Source organism: Pinus tabuliformis, chromosome 3_1, assembly GCF_031772625.1.
Source record: "Pinus tabuliformis cultivar Carrire ecotype Pingquan chromosome 3_1, CPIR1, whole genome shotgun sequence".
NCBI classification, from domain to species: domain Eukaryota; kingdom Viridiplantae; phylum Streptophyta; class Pinopsida; order Pinales; family Pinaceae; genus Pinus; species Pinus tabuliformis.
Genome location: NC_142301.1, coordinates 954,982,636 through 955,005,196, shown reverse-complemented (window position 1 = coordinate 955,005,196; position 22,561 = coordinate 954,982,636). Strand labels below are relative to the sequence as shown.

The 22,561-nt window shown below is 34.5% G+C and overlaps 3 protein-coding genes across 4 annotated transcripts; 1 reads left to right on the top strand and 2 right to left on the bottom strand.

Moving 5' to 3' along the window:
- Nucleotides 1-1,007: 1,007 nt before the first annotated feature.
- Nucleotides 1,008-3,491, bottom strand: LOC149190964 (putative pectinesterase 15). Its single transcript, XM_089410628.1, has 5 exons — nt 3,130-3,491; nt 2,849-3,020; nt 1,652-1,855; nt 1,307-1,557; nt 1,008-1,194 (listed from the first exon to the last, which is right to left on the bottom strand). The coding sequence occupies exons 1-5, from the start codon at nt 3,489-3,491 to the stop codon at nt 1,008-1,010; spliced, it is 1,176 nt and encodes a 391-aa protein (XP_089266754.1).
- Nucleotides 3,492-15,560: 12,069 nt separating this feature from the next.
- LOC149190963 (glutamate dehydrogenase B-like) lies at nt 15,561-17,214 on the bottom strand. 2 transcript variants are annotated; one of them, XM_089413481.1, is made up of 4 exons: nt 16,819-17,214; nt 16,564-16,639; nt 16,364-16,465; nt 15,561-16,069 (listed from the first exon to the last, which is right to left on the bottom strand). In XM_089413481.1, exons 1-4 carry the CDS (start codon nt 17,058-17,060, stop codon nt 15,884-15,886), a joined length of 606 nt encoding a protein of 201 aa, XP_089269607.1. In that variant the 5' UTR covers nt 17,061-17,214; the 3' UTR covers nt 15,561-15,883. The 2 variants fall into 2 exon arrangements, with proteins under 2 accessions (XP_089269607.1, XP_089269608.1); XM_089413482.1 differs by having other exon boundaries at nt 16,364-16,450; nt 16,819-17,195.
- Nucleotides 17,215-17,499: 285 nt separating this feature from the next.
- On the top strand, nt 17,500-21,399 carry LOC149190962 (uncharacterized). The gene is made up of 8 exons (XM_089413480.1): nt 17,500-18,283; nt 18,373-18,994; nt 19,099-19,298; nt 19,379-19,626; nt 19,715-20,674; nt 20,766-20,846; nt 20,934-21,020; nt 21,201-21,399. Exons 1-7 carry the CDS (start codon nt 18,018-18,020, stop codon nt 21,017-21,019), a joined length of 2,463 nt encoding a protein of 820 aa, XP_089269606.1. The 5' UTR covers nt 17,500-18,017; the 3' UTR covers nt 21,020; nt 21,201-21,399.
- The last annotated feature ends 1,162 nt before the right edge of the window (nt 21,400-22,561 follow it).

Genomic DNA, 22,561 nt, shown 5'->3' with positions numbered 1-22,561 from the left:
CAATTCCCAAAATACCATAGGATAAAAGAGTTTCTCACTTTTATAACACTAAAAAAATTAAAGATGAAAAATACATACCATAGGATAAAAGAGTTTCTCACTTTTATAACACTAAAAATTTAAAGATGAAAAATATTTTTATTTATATTATTCAATTTATAAGAAAAATAAATCTTTAAATATATATATACAACTTTTTCTTGAATTTTTAATTAAAAAATTCATAGTGATTTTGGAATCTTTTAGCACTGGCTAGAAATATAAAAATGGCTAATAATCTTTCACTTTCTTAATTTCAAAATAAGCCACATTCAACTTAATGCTTAATTTAAGATAAACTACATCCACCTAACGAATAGTAGTAATCATCTAAAATTTAATATATATAAAAATAAGAAGAAAGGTTTGATTATCAAAATATATAATTAAAAATAAAACTATTTAAATAATTAAAAAATTAATACTTTGTCTCCTCTGTAATTTGATTTTTTACAATATTTATTTTCAAATACTTTTATTTATATTATTTAATTTATAAGAAAAATAAATCTATATATAACTTTTTCTTGAATTTTTAATTAAAAAATTTATAATGATTTTGGAATCTTTTAGAACTGGCTAGAAATATAAAAATGACTAATAATCTTTCACTTTCTTAATTTCAAATAAGCCACATTCAACTTAATGCTTAATTTAAGATAAACTACATCCACTCAATGAATAGTAGTAATCATCTAAAATTTAATACATATAAAAATAAGAATAAAAATTTGATTAAAATATATAATTAAAAATAAAACTATTTAAATAATTAGAAAATTAATACTTTGTCTCCTCTGTAATTTGATTTTTTACAATATTTATTTTGAAATACTCTGTGTTCTCGTTGATAAACAGACTCAGCAGCGACATAAATGAAAGATATCCCCGTAAAATATCTATCTTCGCTTAAGTTAATACAAATGCTTTGCAATGGAGCAGACCATTATCAATAGCTGGGATGACTGCTAGGAGCTTGAATTGCCAACAGTACTTCGGCAATATCCACTTGAGCTTAGCCATTCGTCGCCATCTATAAATGTGGCGTTCAGAAATGGCGCAGCCTCATCGTCGCTGAGTTGACGAGACCAATGTACTCTTCTGGACTCATCTGCTCCCGGTCCTGTGCATTTGTATTCTCCAAAGTACGCAAGCCTAACACAAACGCGCACAAATACAAAACTTATATCATATTTGGAGCATTAATGAAAGTACAACTGTACAAGAACTGCGAATTTTCATGAAAGGGATTGGGCATATCATATACTGATCTCTAGAAGGAAACTCCCAGTCCGACCATCCTTCTGGAGCAATTATATCTGCAATTTCTGTGTAGGCAAAAACAACACGAGAATAGTTTCCCCATGCTCTCCCTAGGTATATACGCCCTGTGCCTGTAATTGAACAATTCACAAAAGAAAACCCTGTTGCTTGGTCTGCAGACTGACGGCCGTGTGCTGTAATGGAGCCCGTCACGGCCTCAGTACTACAGTCTGCCACCGAATGGATCTGGCATTGCTGTATGGTTCGTCATAAATATTTTGTCGGAGTGAGTTTTTTTATCTATACAAACAAATTATGGCGATAAATCATTATTGAATTTGTTGAATACCTCATAGAGTGATTGGCCAAATCCAAATATGAAGTCCACTGTTCCTTCGATAAAACATTGTTTGAAATAATGGCGCCCATACTCGTCTAACAAAGTGTCTTGATTCCCATAAAATCGACATCTGTAAAATGCAGCCCTGTCCCCAGATACTCTGACTGCTACTGCTTGGGATCCCAAGCTCCCCACAGGTGGATCAGCAAAATTCTGGTCATGAAATGAAATTTGAATTTAAAGTGCTGCATAAGGATAAGATGCCCAATGCAATAACAAATTCAATTCACAAACATGGAAAGGTAAATGATTGTTTGTGTTGTTGAAGGAATTGCTAATCTGGTAGATTTTGAAATACTCTGAAAATCTGAAGTCAGCAGTTCTAATTTTGCTCTTCGAAATATTGAAAATTTGCAATTGGGATTTGGTGTTAAAATTGGCTTTGCACAAAGTAGTTTTGTATACCCATGTAGTTTAAAGTCTAAACCTTTTTAGAGAATAAAATTACTTTAGGTATAGTTGTTATGATTATAGTCTAAATTAGAATATACATAAAATTACAATTTTTTAATTAGTAAAAAAAATTAAAATATAGAGAATATATTAAATGGTTTCATGACTTATATACATATAAAAGTATTAAAGTTAATTTTTATTTTTTTGTATGTTGCTCAAAAGGGTTGGATCTAATGGTGGGATATGGAGAGTTCTCACCAATGGGCAAGGTTCAATTCCTATGGGACATCTTGAAGTAGTAGTGAAACTTGTGGTTGCATATAAGAGACTATATTAAATGGTTTTGTCATCCATACACATTTATTAAATCAAAACCTACCACATATCTTATTTTCTTAAAAATGAAAAAATCTTAGCTCAAGTCATTTGAAAAAATCTTAGCTCAAGTGATTTGATAAACCATTCTAATAAGAAAAATATAATTCAAAATAAAAATTTGTATTTTAATGAAATAAAATAGATTTAAAAATAAAAAGTTAAACATTGATTAAACAGTTCATTAAACATTGATTTTATGAAAAAACAGATAATAAAGCACTTGCGATAAGATTGACTTAAAAACATCTTTGAAATATATATAGATTGAGACTTTGAACAAAAAAAAATTTGTGTCCCCTTTGTCTTGTAAATTATGTTTATATTTTATGCTCTTCACATTCTCCTACTGATCCTACATTAAAGTAACCTTACATGGAAGCTGATGTCTCTTGCTATGAAGTTGGGAGCATCTACTATGACTGATGCACTGAGCCTGGTGTTCCCAGCAGTAGCAGCTGAGTCATTCCACGAGATGTGTGTAGACTCAGCGCCATCTCCATGTAATGTGATGTTTGTCTTCGTTGCTCCAATAAAAACCTTTTCTCTATGGTCAACATTACATGAATTAAGGCTGTAAGAACTATTCCCAAGAAACCATATCCAAAACAATAATAAAGCAATTCCTATTTGATTTATAAACACATTCCACTCACAAATATACTCCTGACTTGATCTGTATAACAATCCTTCGGTCACTGTTCTCAGTAACGTAATCTATTGCCTTCTGTACAGTTGTAAAGTTACCAAATCCAAACTTGTCCACTACAATATCAATCGTTTCATCACAGACATCCAATACAACCAGTTCTGCCGAAGCTCCAGTGCTTTTGCACTCTAATTCGCTTGATGAATTAACATTTTCTGCCAATGTTCTCAAAATATCATTTGAATATAGCTGCACTTTGCCTAAGGAGGGTTTGAATGGAGAGTACGCCCTGGAATTTAACTGTATCACTGGTATTAATATCCACATGGATGCTGCTATAATAACGACTGCATAAGCAGTACCCTTCATGACAAAGTTGCACCGCAGAATCCAACGCAATGTGCAACAGATAAATAATAAATTCTTATGTGTAGTCTGACATAATTCAACGAAACTACAGAAATTTTCGGGCATGGATATTGTATGACCAAAAGAATAAATTGATGTAGTCATAGATTACTGGTTAAAATATTAAAATATCCGAGTTACAGTTAACAAATTGCACACCGTGATCATGACACGTATTTCCATCTTCCTTTCTGGATCACACGCTCATTGTTTTAGATTTTCCACCCACGGTTCCATAAATTCATTTCAACCCATTTTTGTGAATCCCACCATTTCGACTGTGAGTTCTGAGAGTGCACAAGCATAGAGATTTGTCAATTTTTATCAGGTTTATCAAACTTGAATCAGGATAAAAGGCATATATTAAAATAGGTTTTCTCCAATTTATACGAACCATTTCAAAAAAATCACCATATCACAACCACCCGTCACTTACCTGCACTTCTTTCTATTTATCCTCCTAATAAGCTGCCATGAAAAGGGCTCTGCCCATGCCAAGCTCCACCTTTTCTTCTTGTTTAACTGTAGGCCCAATTAGAGCTCCACCTTTTCTTCTTGTTTAACTGTAGGCCCACTTAGCATTAACCACCGTAAATTTACATCTATTGATTTCGCCGTTGAATACCTGGGAGAAGTAGTAGTTTGTTGCTCCCTCATTGTACTGGTCGCATTGGATTTATTAACGGAACTATATGCCAAAGGCGTGGTTGTGGAGTCCGCAGGGAACAGTCCACCATGTGCGCAGTGGAAGGGAAACTTTCCCCTCTGCATAGGATAAAACGGCTTCAAACTGTAATGGAGTGGTGCGCTCTAGAACCTTTCAAAGGGCCAGAGACTTCATGACCTAAAGAAAGTTGCTTCTTCTTTTTCTTTCTGCAACCAGGTTGAACTTTCTAACGTATGTTTCTTCTTCTGTTTTTCTACAACCAGGTTAGAAAGAACATGATGTTTTTATTTTTAATATTATATAATTTATAATTCACAGTGGAGTGGAAATGGATTCAACACCATTAAAAAATTTGAACATCCAAAATCTCGTAACTTGGGAACCCTACCCTAAATTACCCAAAAATTTTACCAAATTTTTATGATAAGATTTCCACTATTTTCCAAACAAAATGGTTCTTTAAACTTCTTGTATTTCCGCTTTCAAGTTTAGATGAAAAGAATTAGCCGTGCCAATAAAAGTAAGTTCAGTTTAGATGCAAATGCCAATAAAAGTTCGAAAGAAGGCTTCAATTAAGATGTGTCGCCTATCCGTTCTCAATCAAATAGCGGACTGTAAATTTTAGATCTGCTCTATAAAATTTTAATGCTTTGTAATATGGTCGACGATTTTACCTGAAAAAATCATCTCCATGGTGAGCCTCTCGACCTCTGTGACGTTTGAATTCTGCAACTGGATGCTACAGTTACCTATACAAAATCTGATTGTGCTGTAGGTAGTTGATACGCTTAGCTTCGGATTTACTTTCAAACACAGGAATAAAAGATCGGGAGTTTCCGTTGAACGTTTTATACCGTGACTATTGCTACATGGCACTCCACAAATGTAAAGGTCTAAGCATCTTTTCATTCTAAATTTTCTCTAAGAAATCCTTGACCAATTATAGCGGGTGAGACATCGGACTGGCAGTTTTTCATGTCCCGATGCCATGACTAATGGCCTAGCTTTTGGAATTTTTGGTGATATGATTATGGTTTTATTTATATTTTTAATATAAAAATAAATTTAAATTTTTTTGAAATATTTATATTTAATAATTTAAAATTATAATAATGACTATTAGGTTTACCATTTATAATTTATAAAATTATATTTTAAATGATGTATTGATTTATGATTTATATATAATTTAAGTAAATTTAATAGTTAAAAATATGTATTTACTCAAAAACAAAATGTATTGGTTTAATGTATTGGTTTTATAATAGTGATATGGATGGTTTTTTTTGGAGAGATTGATACTCAGTTTTAGGTGCCCTTTGACTTAATATTATTCTCATAAACTTTATTTTATTTTACATCAATTTTATAATATTAATATACATGGTCCATCTTAGAGAGATTGGGAGTGGAAAGAAAGTCTTCATGTTCATCTACTGCATGGTGTCTAGTCTATTAGAGTTTGCTTGGTTAATGCTTTATCAAGGTCTCACGCTCCAAAGCTTGGTTAGCCAAAAGATTATTTATCAAGGCCTCAACTCCAAAGCTTGGTTGGCCAAAAGTGACTTAAATAATGGACTATGTCTTTTCTGCTCAAGACTAGAAACAACTAAATATATTTATAGGAATGTTCCTTTGTAAGATCTTGTTTGGGTTCAATTTGAGTTTGTTAACATTCTCTATGGCTATTTATATTAGTGGGCAATTTTATTAGGAGCATTGAAATCAATGATTAGGTACTCTTTGTCTAGTATTTGCATTGTGATTAAAGACTCCTTATCTAGTATTTGGCATCGTTTGAGAGCATCAAATTTATATACTCTTTGGAAAGTCTAATACAAGCATGTTTTTTTTTTATAATGATGGTAGTTCTCCGAGTGCTTTTTGTCAATAATGTGTGATGAGGTACATGCAACTTCTATGTCAATAAAATACAACATAAATAATTAGTTGAAAATTAAAATTTTCACTCACTAAAACAAGAATTGACCAAAAATTTTAGGTGAAAACCCCATTTTGGGAAAAAACATGGCGAAAGGGTTTAGTAGATTTTTATTACAACAATGAAAATATTGTTACATTTCACTCACTTCATATTTATTTCTCACCAACTTTTCATTTTACTCACATCCCTATATAAAAAATATTTCATTACAATACCATGGGTTATGAATATCATGGGCACTAACAACTTTGACTTTGATTTGGTCTTGTGCTTAACAATCTCCCACTTGAGACCAAATAAAAGCTTGAGTGAACGTTTTTTACATTGTTTTATGTTCTTGCTACTAACGATTTCCCAAGATGCCTTTTTATCATATTTGCATTGCTCCAACCAAGATTTTACAAAGTGAGGTTCTACAAAGTTCTTGTTTATCCGTCGGCAAATTGTTTTTTAACATATCATTGTGTATTTTATCCAATTGTAGAAACCCATCATTTAACACTTCACTGAATACAACAAATATTTATCTTGTTTTATTCCCGACTCACCTAAAAATCGTTACATCCACAACATATCTTTGCAAGCGTTTGTCGCAGCTATGTATTTTGCCTTTGTTGTAGAGAGGGCCACTACTTTGTGCAATCTAGACATCCAAGATATTGTTGCACCTACAAAAGTATATAAATAACCAGTGGTGGACATTCTAGTATCCACATCTCCAGCCATGTTTGCATTTGTGTGACCTTCCAGAACAACATTGTTATTACCAAAACATAAACAATAATTACTAGTACCCTTGAGATACCTCAAAATCCACTTTATTGCTTGTCAAAGTTATTTGTTTGAATTTGCAAGGAACCTTATTAATACTCCCAGTGAATGTGAAATATCTTGACGGTTACATATCGTGGCATACATCAAGCTACCAACCACTTAAGCATAAGGGATTCTACTCATTTCCTCCTCCTTGTCACCACAAGGGCACAATTTAGCACTATGTTTGAAATGTGATGCTAGGGGTGTACCAACTGGTTTGGTATCCTTCATATTGAACCTATCTAACAACTTCTCAATATATTTTTCTTGTGATAGCCACAACTTTTTGCTCTGTTTGTGGCATATAATCCTCATGCCCAATATTTGTTGTGTTGGACCTAAATATTTCATTGCAAATTGACTTCCCAAATATTTCTTCAACTTATTAATCATATTCTTATCATGTCCAACAATTAGCATATCATCCACATACAAAAATAGTATAATATACCTTTATTGGATATACCTCTTTATGTAGACAAAATGATTAGCCCCTAGTCTTTTGAAGCCATGCTTCAACATAAATGAATCAAATTTCTTGTACCATTGGTGAGGTGCTTATTTTAGCCCATAAAGGCTCTTCTTCAACCTGCAGACAAGGTTCTCTTTACCTTTTACCTTGAATCCTTTCAGTTGTTCCATATAAATTTCCTCCTTCAATTCTCCATGAAGAAAAGTTGTCTTCACATCTAATTGTTCACATTCCAAGTCTAAAGAAACAACAAGACCAAGGATAACTCTTATGGATGAAATTTTAACAACAAGTGAAAAAAATTATATAAAGTCAATACCTTTTTTTTTTGGGCAAATCCCTTCGCAGCCAACCTTTCTTTATATCTTTCCTTCTTCTCCTCACCCTCATTTGTATTCTTGTATACTCATTTGTTTTGTAGAGCATTTCTTCTTTCTGGAAGCTTCACTGACTCCTAAGTTTTATTTTCAAACAAAGAGCCCATTTCTTCTTTCATTGCTTTCTGTCACCTTTTACTAGTTTCACTTCACAAGCTTCCTGAAACAATGAGGTTCATATTCATCAGTTAACAAAAATATAATTTGAGAGTGGATGCCTTTGTGAGGGCTTATGAGGCTTAGTAGACCTATGAACCAACTGTGTTGGTGTGTTTTCGACTTGAATCAATTGTAATGATTGTTGAAAGTTTTCTTCTTCTTGTTATCCATCCTGTTCTTGTTTTTGTTGCCTAGATTCTTCTAATGGTGGGATATTATGTTGTTGTTTCGCAACCTTGTCAACAATTTTCTTGGCCTCCATATCACCTGTAGGCCTTTTATACATCTCAAATTCATTAAATATTGCACCCGTGCTTCTAACAATTTTGTAATTAGTTGGATCGCATAGATAGTAACCAAACTCACCATATTCATATACAAGAAAAACACATTTCTTTGATTTATCATCTAATTTGGTTCTATGTTCTTTAGGAATATGCATAAATTCTTCACATCCAAATATTTTAAGGTGAGAATAATTTACCTTTTTACCAATCCAAACTTCTTCAAAAATACCACCATCTAGGGTTGTAGAAGGTGAGCGATTGATGAGATAACAAGTTGTCCTTACTGCTTCTGCCCAGAAATGCTTTTCCAATCCAAAATTTGACAACATACTCCTCACCTTCTCCATAATAGTGTGATTCTTTCTGCAGTACCATTTTGTTGGGGAGTACCAAGCACAGTCTTCTCATGTTTAATGCCAAACTTATTACAATAATTCTTGAATGCATTGGAGCAATATTCTCCACCATTATCTATCCTCAAACACTTGAGAAATTTATTAGTCTCCCTTTCAATAACAACATGAAATTTTTGAAATATCTCAAACACCTCATCTTTAATTTTCATTGGGCATTGCCCACACCGTCATGGATGCATCATCTATGAATGTAACAAAATATGAGGCTCCTCCTAAATACTTAACATTCACCAACCCAAACACATCAGAGTGTATTAATTCTAACAAATTTGTTTTTCTTTCATGGCCACCTCTCATAAAATAAACTATTTTTTTCCTACCATAAATACAATGCTCACAAAGATCAAGTTCATAGGATTTCAAACCTGGAAGTAGATTTTTACCAACAAGAAATTTTAGGCCCTTTTCACTCATGTGTCCCAAACGCTTATGCCATAACTCCACTAAGTTTTCTTCTTTTGCAACAGCAGCTACATCTGAAATCTCTATTGTTTTCCTAATTGTATACAAGGTTCTTATCTCACATTTTTTAGCCAACACCAATGAACCTTTATTAATTTTCCAGCCACCTTTCCCAAAGGTTGTGGAGCAACCTTCATCATCCAATCGTCCCATAGAGATCAAACTCATGTGCATCTCTAGTACATGCCTAACATGTGTCAGCAAGATACCTTATCCATCCTTTGTCTTGATTTAGACATCTCCCACTCCAACAATATTATAAAAAATGATTATTTCCTAAATGTACTCTAACATGACCAACTTCTTCAAAAAAAAAAAAAAATTGTGTGGGGTCACACTGTAAGATTCCCCAGAGTCAAATACCCAATCAATGATATTTCTATAAGTAGATAGATAGGCTTCTTCTCTAAAATTATAAATAAAACGTCACTTTCAGAAGCTATAATAGTGGTCTCACCTTATTGATTTTTGTTCCTTTTGCTATTTTTGTTCCTTCTTCCAAAACTAGCAATCATTTTTCTTGTGTTTTGCCCTTCCACAATGAAAACAAGTAAGTCTTCATGTTCTTGATTTTGAATGCCCATGTCTATTGCATTCAATTTTCCTTCCACGATTAGCTAAGGTTAGAGCTTCTCCTCCCTGGTTTTCTGTAATTGATTTGTGACGCAACTCCTCATTCATTAAACTACTACTAACATCATCAAACTTCAGGGTCCTTGTAGGTGTTGAAGTGTTGATAGTTACTATCAAATTCCCCCATCTATCTGGCATATAGCATAATAATAAGATGACTCTAATCTCATCATCCAAAATAATTTTGATACAATGACTTGTAATTATATTAAAATCGTTCCAATGCTCTGCCACTAAAGCACCTTCCCTCATCTTGTACAACTTCATCAATAAAATTTTGTTCGATGTCATGTTTTTCTCATATAAATCATGTTGCCTTTTCCATATCCCTTCTTTCATCTTCTCTCTAGAGACGTTAAAATATATGTTATTTGCCAAACAAGGATGAATTGTGGCGATGGCCTTTCTATCAGGCTTATTCCAATATTTGTCCATCATCAATGAGGGCTTCTTCGCTACTCCCTCAATCGGCAAATATGATCCTTTAAAATCAATATGTCCTCCATCTACGCCTTCCATAGGGAAAAATTAGCCTCATTTAATTTCTCCATATCACTTAATGTGGTTATCTCCATGCTCATAACTCTCCCCAACAATAACGTGGCATACACCAAAGATTAAAAAGAACAATATCACTTTGATACCAGTTATTAATAAAAGACAAAAAAAAAAAAAAATTGAAAATTATTTTTTTCACTCACTCAAATAAGAATTAACCAAAAAATTTAACTTAGGCTCACAACACCAGATTTATGTGATAACCCCACTTGGGGAAAAACCAAGGGGAAGGGATTTAGTAGATTTTTATTATAACAATGAAAATCGTATTACATTTCACTCACTTAATATTTCCTTCTCACCAATATTCCTTTTTACTCACACCCCTATATAAAAAAAAATTCATTATAATGCCATGGCCACAATACCATGGGTTGTGAATACTGTGGACACTAACAACTTTGACTTTGATTTGGTCTCATGCCTAACATTATAGACAAAAGAACATTATTGATTAAAAGTGCAAAAAAAAAGGGTTAAAGTTTCCATTACTTTGTAACAAAATTACAAAATCCTTGAAAGGTTATTTGTATTTGTCCTGCCACTATGGAAACCAAACCAAAGATAGTGTAATTGTTTATCAAGTAACTTCCAAAAATAAACTACATTGTAATTTTTTATCAAGTAACTTCCAAAAATAAACTAAGTGTATTAGCAAACAACTGAGAAAGATAAGAATTGTCCCAACAATGGGAGAACCAGTTGAGAGTGTGAGAGTCTAGAATTTATCAACAATGTATCAACAAAAAGGTGATTGCCTGGCATATGGGAAAAACCAATCAAGCAAGCAGGAACTAAAATAGCAAGAGCCTAAGTATCCTAAATATAACTAAAAATAAAATAAACTTGGTAATTTTGAAGACAAAGAGGTAGGTCAATAGGACAATGTTATCCCTTGTAGTGAGGCATTATTGTTGGGCCTAGAGGTGAACCCATCTTGAGGAGAGGAAGCCTTCCTTCAACATCTATCAATAGCAGCTTCAATTCATCGAACTTATGTAGAATATTGTCTCTAATCTCTTGTTGGTCAACCAACACTTTTCCCAAGAGCATCTCGACATGCCAATATAAAACCATAGTAAAAAGATAGTGATTTTTTCTACCTCTTATATTCCCATTGTCAAGAATCCAGGTGGCCAAATCATCTATCACCTTGAAATCCAGAATACCATGTCTCTCCTGCCTAACCTCCTCCTCAACTGTGTTAATTTCAAACTAAATCACATGGGGCATATGGGATTTATAATTTCATGTAGAGGCCTCTTCCCTAAAATGATCTCTCAAACCCCCTGCATTATTGTGTCTGCATCTCCTTTGCAACTTTTGGTTCTATGTCAAGTCATGGTGGCCAAGAGAGAAAGAAGCGAGTTGGATAGAGAATCCCCAATGCCAAAGGACGAATGAAGTGCAAGACAAAGAAAATTTTGATGTGTTTTGGTATAATGAAGGTTGAATTTGAGACCACCCAAGCATGTGCCCTTCCCACTCTCAACTCTGACGAGGGCGAGAAGAAATTCAAACAAAAATACACCAAATAGGGATCAAAGCAAGGAGAAATTGCAACCTAAAGTCACAGTAACCAGAGGAAACAACATTGTGATGAAACCCAAAGCGAACATAGAAAGCATAACCTCAACCTATGTCACAAGGTTCGTCGAACTTTAACCTTGAGGTTCGAATTTTGGTGAACCTTAATTTTTTTTTTTGAGGTTTCGCGAACTTCATCGAACCTCATAGCCATTGACCAAGTCCATAGATCAAAACTCATAACTTCATATCACAACTCAAGCTTGTAATTTATCCTTGCAGTTTCCATGTTTGTGATAACATTTTTTATGTTTACTAATGTTGATTTCTTACTATTTTAATTTTTATCCTATAATTCATTTTAAATTTATAGATATATATATATATAGACGAACCTAAAGGCGAACTTCATTCGAACCTAATCAAAAAATTCGAACTCAAACCGAACTTAATCATTGTCGAACTTGAACTTGAACCCGAACCATGTGACATTGACCTCAACCCAAAATATTGAGATCATTGTGAATAATTTGAAGGCTCCCCTGCATGAACGTATTCATTATGGAGTGGCATGTAGGTTGGCGGGCACTTCACCTATGCGAGAATTAATATTATGCAATTATTGCCACACATGGGAGGGGTTGTGGTCGGGATCCATGCCCTTGTCAATGCGAATAGGTGTCACCTCGACCGGAGAACAAATGCCAAAATGTTAGATCCAAATTCTTATTTAGTTTTTATAATTGCTTTAGTTGCTCTAGCAAAGAAAGTATAATTTTTTTGTATATATAGTTTTTTTTTCCATTTTTTTAATTATATATATTTAAACCAATAGGCATGGCTATTTTGGTATAGGGCTTCCAGAATTTTAATATTACTCTCAAAATTATTAGGTGGATAGTAGGGATTTAGCTTCTAGTATTGATCAACCATGGTATTGTAACAAAGACTATTTGTAGGTTAAGAATTTCCATGGTAAAATTGAAGTATCTTGTTAGCTGTTTTTTTTAAATGTATATATGTTTAATTCATATATTAATTCTTTTTATAATTAATAATAATAATAAGTTAAAATACAGTTATAATTTAATTAATCTTTATGATTTTTAATTTTAGTGATATGAGATATATTATAAAATAAGTGTTTTGACAATTATGAAGGATTGAAATTTATAAGCATTTACCAACTATTTAATTTATATGACTACTTTAGTTACTTATATTTTCCAAAAGACAATTACATTAAATAAATTTATTTTAAAAATAAATAAATAATTGCATTATAAAAAATTTATTTAATTCATGATGGCAAAATAAATATTTCCCATCTAATTATTATTTACCATCATTAAAACTAATTTAAATATTATAAATTACATATATATTTTAATATAAAAAATCATATTCATGTGCACTTGTTCACATTCTCAATTAATAGAATTGATTTGAGCAATTCTAAAATTAATAATTAATTTGATCTACAAAAATTACTTTATCTACATCTTTTCAACGAGTTCATTTGACAATCCTTTTAAGCGTGGAGGGGAACACTAACGAAAATAACAAAGTGAAACCCAATTAATGGAGTAGTCTACGGAGGCAGTAGAATGGACCCTTTTCCGGCACCGGCCGGAAAATCGTCCGGCTCCGGCTGCCGGAAATCTCCCCCTCTTCCGCCACCATCGCTCCTCCCGTTCTCCGCCAACCTCCCGGTCCGCCCTGACATTCCCTGACCGATCGCCCTGACAGATCGCCGATCGCCTGACATCCTTCCTGCACAAGGGAATGCGCTGGCTCGGGGAGTAATTCCTTCATGCGCGATCTTTCCATAGACTACTCCTTTCCCTCCATTCGAATTCAACACCCGCGCGCTGTGCTCCCCTACCCTTACTCTGGAGCCATTCTACTGCCGCCATTGTGGTTTCGATCCTCTGCGAACTCCTTCGGCCACGTACTCCTCGCAGGTAATCCCTTTAAGACTATTTTCTGTGGTTCGATTTTTCTCCCGCAGAATTTCTTTCCAAAATCCGCAGGTTTTCGAATCCTGGTTAAAAAATGAAATTAAAACCATTACAATCCCTCTGTTATTCTTACTTTTGTGAAGCCCATACCCCTGTTGTGATTTGAACTTCGGCTTTTGTGGTTATAAAATCAGAGTATTAGTCATTTTAATGCTTTTAAGTGAGCATCTCCACCAATTTCTGCGACATGTTAATTCAGTCAAACTTGCGTTAATGATCGCATGTTTGTTAGCCAAACTGGATATACATTTCATGCTCTTTTTTTGATTTGGGGTTTAGATCTCCTCCCGAGTGAGCGGTTCAAGAGTCTCAATTCATAACCTGTTTTGGTATTCAGAGCCTCCCAGCAGAGCACAATCTGAGAGAAGGTTTTAGAAATACGAAGGAGAATCTGTTGGCATTGAATTTCTGAAGTTTCTCTTTGTATTTAGGTCTTCGAATTTTCATCCAGAAAGCAGTCAACTTGTCATCTTTGTATAGCAGGATATATGCTCGTGTATTTGTGGGAGTCATGTAAGTTAGCGAAATTGGATATATTTCATGGTCTTTTTTCTTTTTATATAGGAAGCCATCTAATTAAGCCAAACTCGCTATATTTCATGGTCTTTTTTGATTTTGGGGTTTAGATCTCCTCTGTAGAGAGAGGTTTGCTGAAATGCACTTTATTGCCAGTAGCCCTTTGTATTTTGTCTTTTGAAAGAGTCTTCAAATATCTTGCCATTGGAAAATTAATTCATAACTTGTTTTGGTATTCAGAGTCTCCCACCAAAACGCAGTCCCTGATGAGGTTTTTAAAAATGTGGTTTGGGAAATTTGGAAGGAGAAAATCTGTTAACATTGAATTTCTGAAGTTTCTCATTGTATCTAGGAATTTGATTTTCCATCCAGAAAGTAGCCAGCTTATCATAGGATTCTGAGCCTTATGGTGGATGACTTTACTGGTCCTTTGCAGAGAAAGGCCTATGAGATTCCAATTCTTAGAACCAAATGCTTGGCTACAAATAGGATCCATTCCTGATGCCAATCCAAATATAGATTTCCTGATGGTTTCTTAATATAGATAAGTACAATTGGGTTCCACCAAATCATTGAGGAAATGATACAGGGGACTAATTCAATTGTTTATAACTTTGAACATTTAAGTAGCATCATAGATCCTCTTAGCCTACGCGTGGGCCTTGACCAACATATTAGAAATCAACGGATTCAAATTCGATATATTTTAACCTTCTAAGAAATCATTCTTAATCTCATTAAAGGCGCCTAAACCAACATTGTAAGTCCATAGGAGAGCCCTTGTGTGGAATTTTTGTTCCTGACTACAAACATAAACTTCATTTTCTAAGCATTGTGCTTAAAGCCTAAATCCAAGAACAATGAATTATAAGGCCTATAAAATAGAGAGAACGATTTTGTAGACAGCAGACAAGCTGAAGGGTAGCTATACTAGTAAAATTACACAACTCCAAACAAGAAAGCAAGCATAAGCATGATAAGATGGGTGAACAATAAAACAAACAGACAAAGCAAAATTGCTCGCAGATTGTACAATAAGATAGAAGTTGCAGTACAGGGACAGCCATAAATATCACGCCCTAAAGAGGAACTAGCTTGTGTTTTGATAGTTATAGTGTCAGACAGATTTTAATAACTTCAAAATCAAAGTGGAAGGACAAAACCTTGCAGAATATAATCATGGACAGGATTCAAATGAATGAAATAAATAAATTCCCCGCTACAGTGGCAACCAGTCATCCATACTCAATTGCATGAAATTGATATAAATAGAGGGAAATTTTTCTGCACTAGAATGGCAGCCAGTCCTGAATTGTTGACATCATATTTAAATGAATAAAGAAATAAGTTCTATTATTACAGTGCCAACCACCCTAAAGAACTCAACAGCATCAACTATCAAATGAATGAAGGAAATGCATTCCCCAAAGGACTGCTGTCAGGAACTCAATAGCATGCACCCTTTGACAAAGGGCATCAACTTCTGAAGAGTAATATTTATACCTCCCAACCTCTTAAGTTGGTTGCACGAGCCACACGTTCCAGTCCAAGTGAGAATGCCCCCATTCGTAGATCACAATCAAGTTTTTTACACATATCCTTGATGTCTGTGAAAGCCCTCATCATATATGTCCATAGTTCATTATTAATTTGAGGTTCATCCCACCTAAAACCTTGGATATTCTGCAATGAAAGAGACACAGAGTAAATTCACAATAACATTCTTGTGTGTGACATCAGCAGAGAGGTGTGACCAGTATAAATAAACAGAATTGTCCTTGGAATTACATCAAACAGGACTGCAAGAGAATGAATGCAATACTTCTCATCCTAGAAAGACCTATCCCAAGATTCACCTTGAGTGGGGAGAGTAAGAAAAACACCATGCAGGCTGCCAAACTATTCCAAGTCACATAATATTTTATCATCTTCTAATTAACTGTCAGAAAACAGAAAGTTGTTCCCATCTTTAGTTACCTGAACCCACTCAAAATAGCTGACAATTACACCGCCAGCATTTGCATATATGTCTGGCAGTATAACAACTCCTTTCTTTGATAAAATCTGTACATTAAAAGCCTAAAATCCTTTAATTTTAATCTAACACTAAATTTAAGTATCTTTGAAATAGTAAAAGGAAAAAATAAATAATTCATCTTGATAAGAATCCAGCCTACCTCATCAGCCTCTGGATCTGTGGGATGATTTGCTGCTTCAACTATGAATTTAGCTCTCAATTCACTAGCATTTTCCCTGCGATGAACATCCACTTTCATTCAACATCTGTTTCAAATCTATCTTGCAGCAATAGTATATACTTCAACAGTCATGCATCTAAAACAGTAACTCAGTCAAAAGTATTTGGCATAGAAGTGTCTTTCCTCGTCTTCCATATTTGCTATATTTAAGGCAAAATTTAAATAAAAATTAACCTGTTAAGAACACCTCCCAGAGCAGCTGGAATTAGTACATCACATTCTTCATGTAACAAGCATTCTGGGTCAATCGCCTCTGCTTCTGTGAAGTCCTTAATATTACCATTTTCCTTTGAATATCTTATTATGCTAGGAATATCAAGACCACTGGTGTTCTTTAATGCACCTGTGATATCACTTATAGCCACGACCTTTCCACCTTTCTCAAACTCTGAGTACAAAATCTTTTCCATTCGCATTTCCTCAATGAGATCAGGGGTATCCTCACAATTGCCATCCGGGCTGTTGTCCAAAGGTACAATGGTCCACCTTTATCAATCTTCAAGTACAATGGCTACAAATAGGATCCATTCCTGATGCCAATCCAAACAGAATTTATTGAAAAGAAGATTGTAGTGACTATAAATTGGGCTCAATCTCAAAATTTCAACTAGTTTTCCGCTAGAAAATGAGCTCAAATCACGGAAGTTATTCCAAGATTTTTAAAATTTAATTCATGGAATATTTTCAGAGTCCTCTGCAAAAGGATATAAGGTCAAGAAACACGAATTTGTGGACAATTGGCCAAGAATATCGAAAACTGAATATTATAAAACAAAAATAATCGTGCAACCGACGGCTCACTGACAGCCATGTAAGGATTTTTGTGGCAAAAGAAGAGCACAGCCTTCAAATAGAGAAACATACACTCTGTTGTTCAAACAATTTCGCGTGAATATTGCGGTGGGAAGCTTCAATTTCATTGCAGACCACGCTTCTCCTCTGTCTCTGTGTTATAGTATGTCCTGCTGTTTCACATTTGCTTAATATTTGAAAATTGGTAGACGGGAGTTGCTGTTTCACATTTGCTTAATATTTATGTTATGTTTTTTTGCTTCAGAGTTAGGTAAGCAGAAAACACGGTTTTGTAACTAAATCTTTGCATCTGTTCATGTTGTCAAAGGAATCTTTCCTTTAAGGAATGCCTTGTTGAAAATGAATGAGGCAAAAAGCAACATCTTAAAGGAAATGCTTGCATCCCAAATTTTTTGCATCCTTTTGTGCTATTTGTTTTTGTCATCATTGAGTGATTGATATTTTAGACCTCAAAAAAAGCATAAAAGAGGTTTTATATTTATATATATGTTGAATAACTTGCTAAGATCGAAATTTTGGTTTTGATGTCCTTGCATATTCTTTGACCAGATTAGTTCAAAATGGGCAAGCGAAAGAAATGGCAATATATCATGGATCTTGAGGTGCAAGACCTCAAAGGAAAAATGACTTTCTCTAATAAAGACTTGGTTTGGACAGAAATAAATACAAAAAACAATGGTATTGATCGTGTTGCTGTAATCCCGTTACGACGGGTTGCTGACTTTATAAAAGGAGAGGAAGAAAATCCTATTGCTCCATGTAATTTCGTACGAAAAATAAAGGGTAAACCAAAAGAAAGATCTACTGCTGCATTGCAATATGATATGTGAGTATTTAAAATATATATTGTTTAGATCTTTTGAAACCACGGTTATCTTTCTTTGTATGTACTAACAATTTAAATTTTTGGTTTAGCTATTATTGTTCATTTGGCCCAGAGGACAAAAGAGGAAATCTTTCAGCTAAACGAAGGACTTCATTTGTGCAGAAGAGGGGTTGCCAATGCCACTTTATTGTGAAAGTTATGCATGAAATTCCTGATAGAGCAATATTAACTTTCAATATGTATGAACATGTAGATGGGGAAGGTTGGGCTTGTCATGGTCAATGTGACACTTCAGGTGAGACCAGGGCCTTGCTTAGGCCAAGGCTTTCGAGGGACATTGTTGCATATGTAGAGAGTTGTTTCTTTTTGGGAGTGCCTATTGATGTAGTGTATAGAACCCACGTTAAGAGACATGTTGACATCGATGTGGCAACTCGAGATAGAGATTTCTTCTTATGCAGGAAAGATATTGTAAACATTTATAATAGGTTGGCGAAGGGAAATTATCAACTTCACAAAAAGGATGAAATGAGTGTAAACCTTTGGTATCAAAAGCATCGGGAAGATTTTTTCTTTTACCAAAAGCCCAATGGTGTGGAGGTCCCTTTTATAATAGGGATTCAAACAAAGTGGATGTTGGAGACAATGGTCAAGCTATCGCACAATAGCTTAATAGCCATGGATTCAACATTTAACACAAACAAATATGGGGTAAGTCAGATGCCAATGATTTATTGAATATATTTATTTAAGTTGTATCCATTCAAAATGATTAATAACTTGTATTTGAATTTATGTAATGTTGAAAATGACAGTATCAATTGTATACACTCGTGGCATTTGATGAACAACAAAGCGGGGTGCCTGTTGCATGGGTCGTGGCATCACGAAACACATCAGATGATATTGCAATATGGCTGGAGCAGCTCATGCGCAAGTGTTTCCAAACCCGTCCTGATTGGAAAGTCAATGCTTTCATGGTTGATGATGCACTGGCTGAAATCAGTGCCTTGAGGTAACTTTAACATTGTCATGATATAACCAAACATGCATTTTTTCTAAAAATATCACACTAAAATGCATTGAATATGGCAGGAGGATCACAGGTTGCGATGTGATCTTATGCGTTTGGCATGTACGGAGGGCTTGGTTGAAAAATGTCAATCGATTGGCCACTAGTTCCATAAAAGCCAAAGAGATGTTCAGTGAGTTAGGTTTCATCATGAAACACACTCTCAATTATGAAGTGGAAGATGCAATCAATCAATTTTTTATCAAGTTTGCAGATGAAGAGAAGTTCTTAGACTATTTCAACAAGAATTGGGTCACTGGAGATAAGATTCGTAAGTAAACATTTTTTTCATATTATATGTATTTTTTTCTTTTATAAAGGTGATAGAGTGAGACTGACATCGTTCTATTTGCAATTAGGTATGTGGGTGAAAGGTTGTCGGGAGTTTCCTCATGCAAATCAGGAGACCAATAATGCTGTTGAGTCATACCATTGTTACCTAAAAACAACATTTCTATCTGATAGAAGGAAAAAATGTGCCCGGAGGATGGATTGGTTATTGCATATGCTACTAACAACAGTTGAACCTTGTTATCGGTTCAAGGAAATCTTAAAAGAAGAAGGATTCCTAAACAACTACAAGAGAGAAAAGCAGCTAGAATCATCAGTGGAACGAGCAAGAAAAATTATGGATACTGATTGTTGTCCTCATGAGAACATAACACATGCTTATTGGGTGAGAAGTCAGACAGATCGAGATAAAAAATACCTTGTCACCTGGTATCGTAAGGATTTTATAACGTGTGAATGTCCATGGTCTATCCGTGGAAACATTTGCAAGCATGCCATAAAGGTTAATTGGTTGTATTTCCAATCGGATAATTCAAATCCATTGCTTCATCAGCATGCAGAGGATAACATATGCAATGACCCACCTGAGATCAATATAGAGCCTCAAAACCATGATGAAGATGTCGATGCTACTCTTATGGCCACAAATGAAGTTGACGCAGATGCCGAGGCACTTCATTTGGCAAGGGAGAAGTTGTTTAGCTATACCCATCTCATTTTAGATAACCCTCCTACTACTTTGGCAAAGACAATCCAATTGACTGATATGCTTGAAAAAATGTTGGATGAAGCCAATAATTTGCACGTTACTGATTTTGACTTCACACCTGGATTGGAATCTCTTGATCCATCTTTGAAGAGGAAGAAGAGTTTCCTTAGCCCCACAAAGAAAAGAAGAAGCAGCAGAAAAAACAATGGTTTGGAAATTGATTTAAATGTTGATCCATCAGAATATGAACCATTTGAGTTTCGATACCTCAATAAGCGAGGACGTCATCGATCAAATAATGCCGTCTCTATGGTTCCAGGTTAGTTTCATGTGTTGAATAGAGTCATGATTTTAGATTTAAGTATTTAATCATCACTATTCTTTAACATGTGGTATGTTTATTTTTACAGCAATGCAACAATCCCCAACCATGGTGATAACCCAAGACCAAAGGGAGATGCAAGACCATCCAACCTTACTTTCCATGCCAGGTACATTTGACACTCTTTCATTGTGTGTGCACATATACCTTGATGCTCTAGAAAATTTCTTTGCGATAACGTTTGACATTTTTCTAGGTAACTATAGAATAAGTGGAGAAGCATCATCTTCAACCATGACTGATCATCTACAGAAGGACTTCAACTCTAGTGGGAATCAATGAGGTATGCACAAATAATAGATAAGCTAGGTTATTATGGCGTCGTCAGGTGGCCCTTTATCATATGATAAGTATATTTATGTTTTTCCGTTGTTATGTTGTTATAAAAATACCTTTTTCATAATCTGTTCTCTGAAAGTTCATGAAACTTTGTGTTTTGACATGGAATGTTGTGTTGTTTCAGAAGGCTCTAGGTACATTGAGAACATGGGTGCCTGCAAAATTTGAGGAAAGTTTGAGCCTTCATCAGTGCAATTTTAAAAATATGGGTGCCTGATGAGCACCGAGGAATGTTTGAGCTCTCATCAATGCAAAAGTAAAAGTTCAATTATATGCCACTACTCTCCTGAAGTTTCATGAAATTTTGAACTTTGACATGGAATGTCAAGTTGATTCACATGGCTCTGTAATTGTTCAACAAATTCAATTGTCGGTTCTTTTTATTGCAATGTTTCTGTATTTTCTCACGTAATTGGTCTAATACTGCAGACTAAGCTGTAACAATGATGTATACACACCACAATTTGGGAATGAATTATTGTTTTTGACATCAATCTAAATTGTTCTTCAAATATATTCTCAAATGTTAGATCTGTTATATGATCAAAACAAATCTGATTTTATTTATGGTGTTCATATTTAAGAAAGAAGCATATACTGTAAAGAAAATTGAGATAAAATAGATAACAGTGAGGATGACAATTATGTCTTATTCTGAGCACTAGGTGTCATCAATATGCATATACTGTATGCAAACATAACTTCAGCTGCTAATATTATGCGAAGCAGTTCCACAATCTTTTACACTGTAATGTATATAAGCCCTTTATCAAGTCATATTGTAGCTTGCATAAGGGCTCGGTTCAGATTCATATATACAACCTTAGCCTCGATTCAGGCATGTCCTGTAGCTCAAACAAAGTCTCGGCTTGTAGTCTTGCTTCTTCAGAAAACATGCTTTGTTGTAATCATAATGGTACTCTGAATTGTGATCCCACAGAGCACTGAACTTGATCATCCTTTGCACTAGCCTTAACAAGATCCAAACTAGAATATACATTGAACTGGGTCAAGTGCCAAGATCATGATTGAACTAAATTCTTCTCTTAGCATTGAAGTATATGATAATGTCAAGTGCCAAGATCATGAAGAATGTAATCAATGGACTACAAGGCACATGGGCAAGTAATCATCTGGTTGGCATCCTGGCATACAAGATACAGCTGTAGGGTGCTTCTCAGACTGCACAGCCAAGATAAATGGAAACAATAAAACAAATATGGCGTCCATTTAAACATCAAAAAATAAAATAGCCTTTAACTGGAAAGCAACATCATAGAACATCTTTATGTGGAATATATGTTACCAAATGTGGATTGAAAAATATTCTGAATTTGAGATAAAGACCATCTATCTTCTCAGATGATTGTGGTAGGTAAGATGAGACAGAATGCAATCAATGGACTACAAGGCACACGTGCAAGTAATCATCTGGTTGGCTTGCTGGTATACAAGAGATACAGCTATGGGGTGCTTCTCAGAATG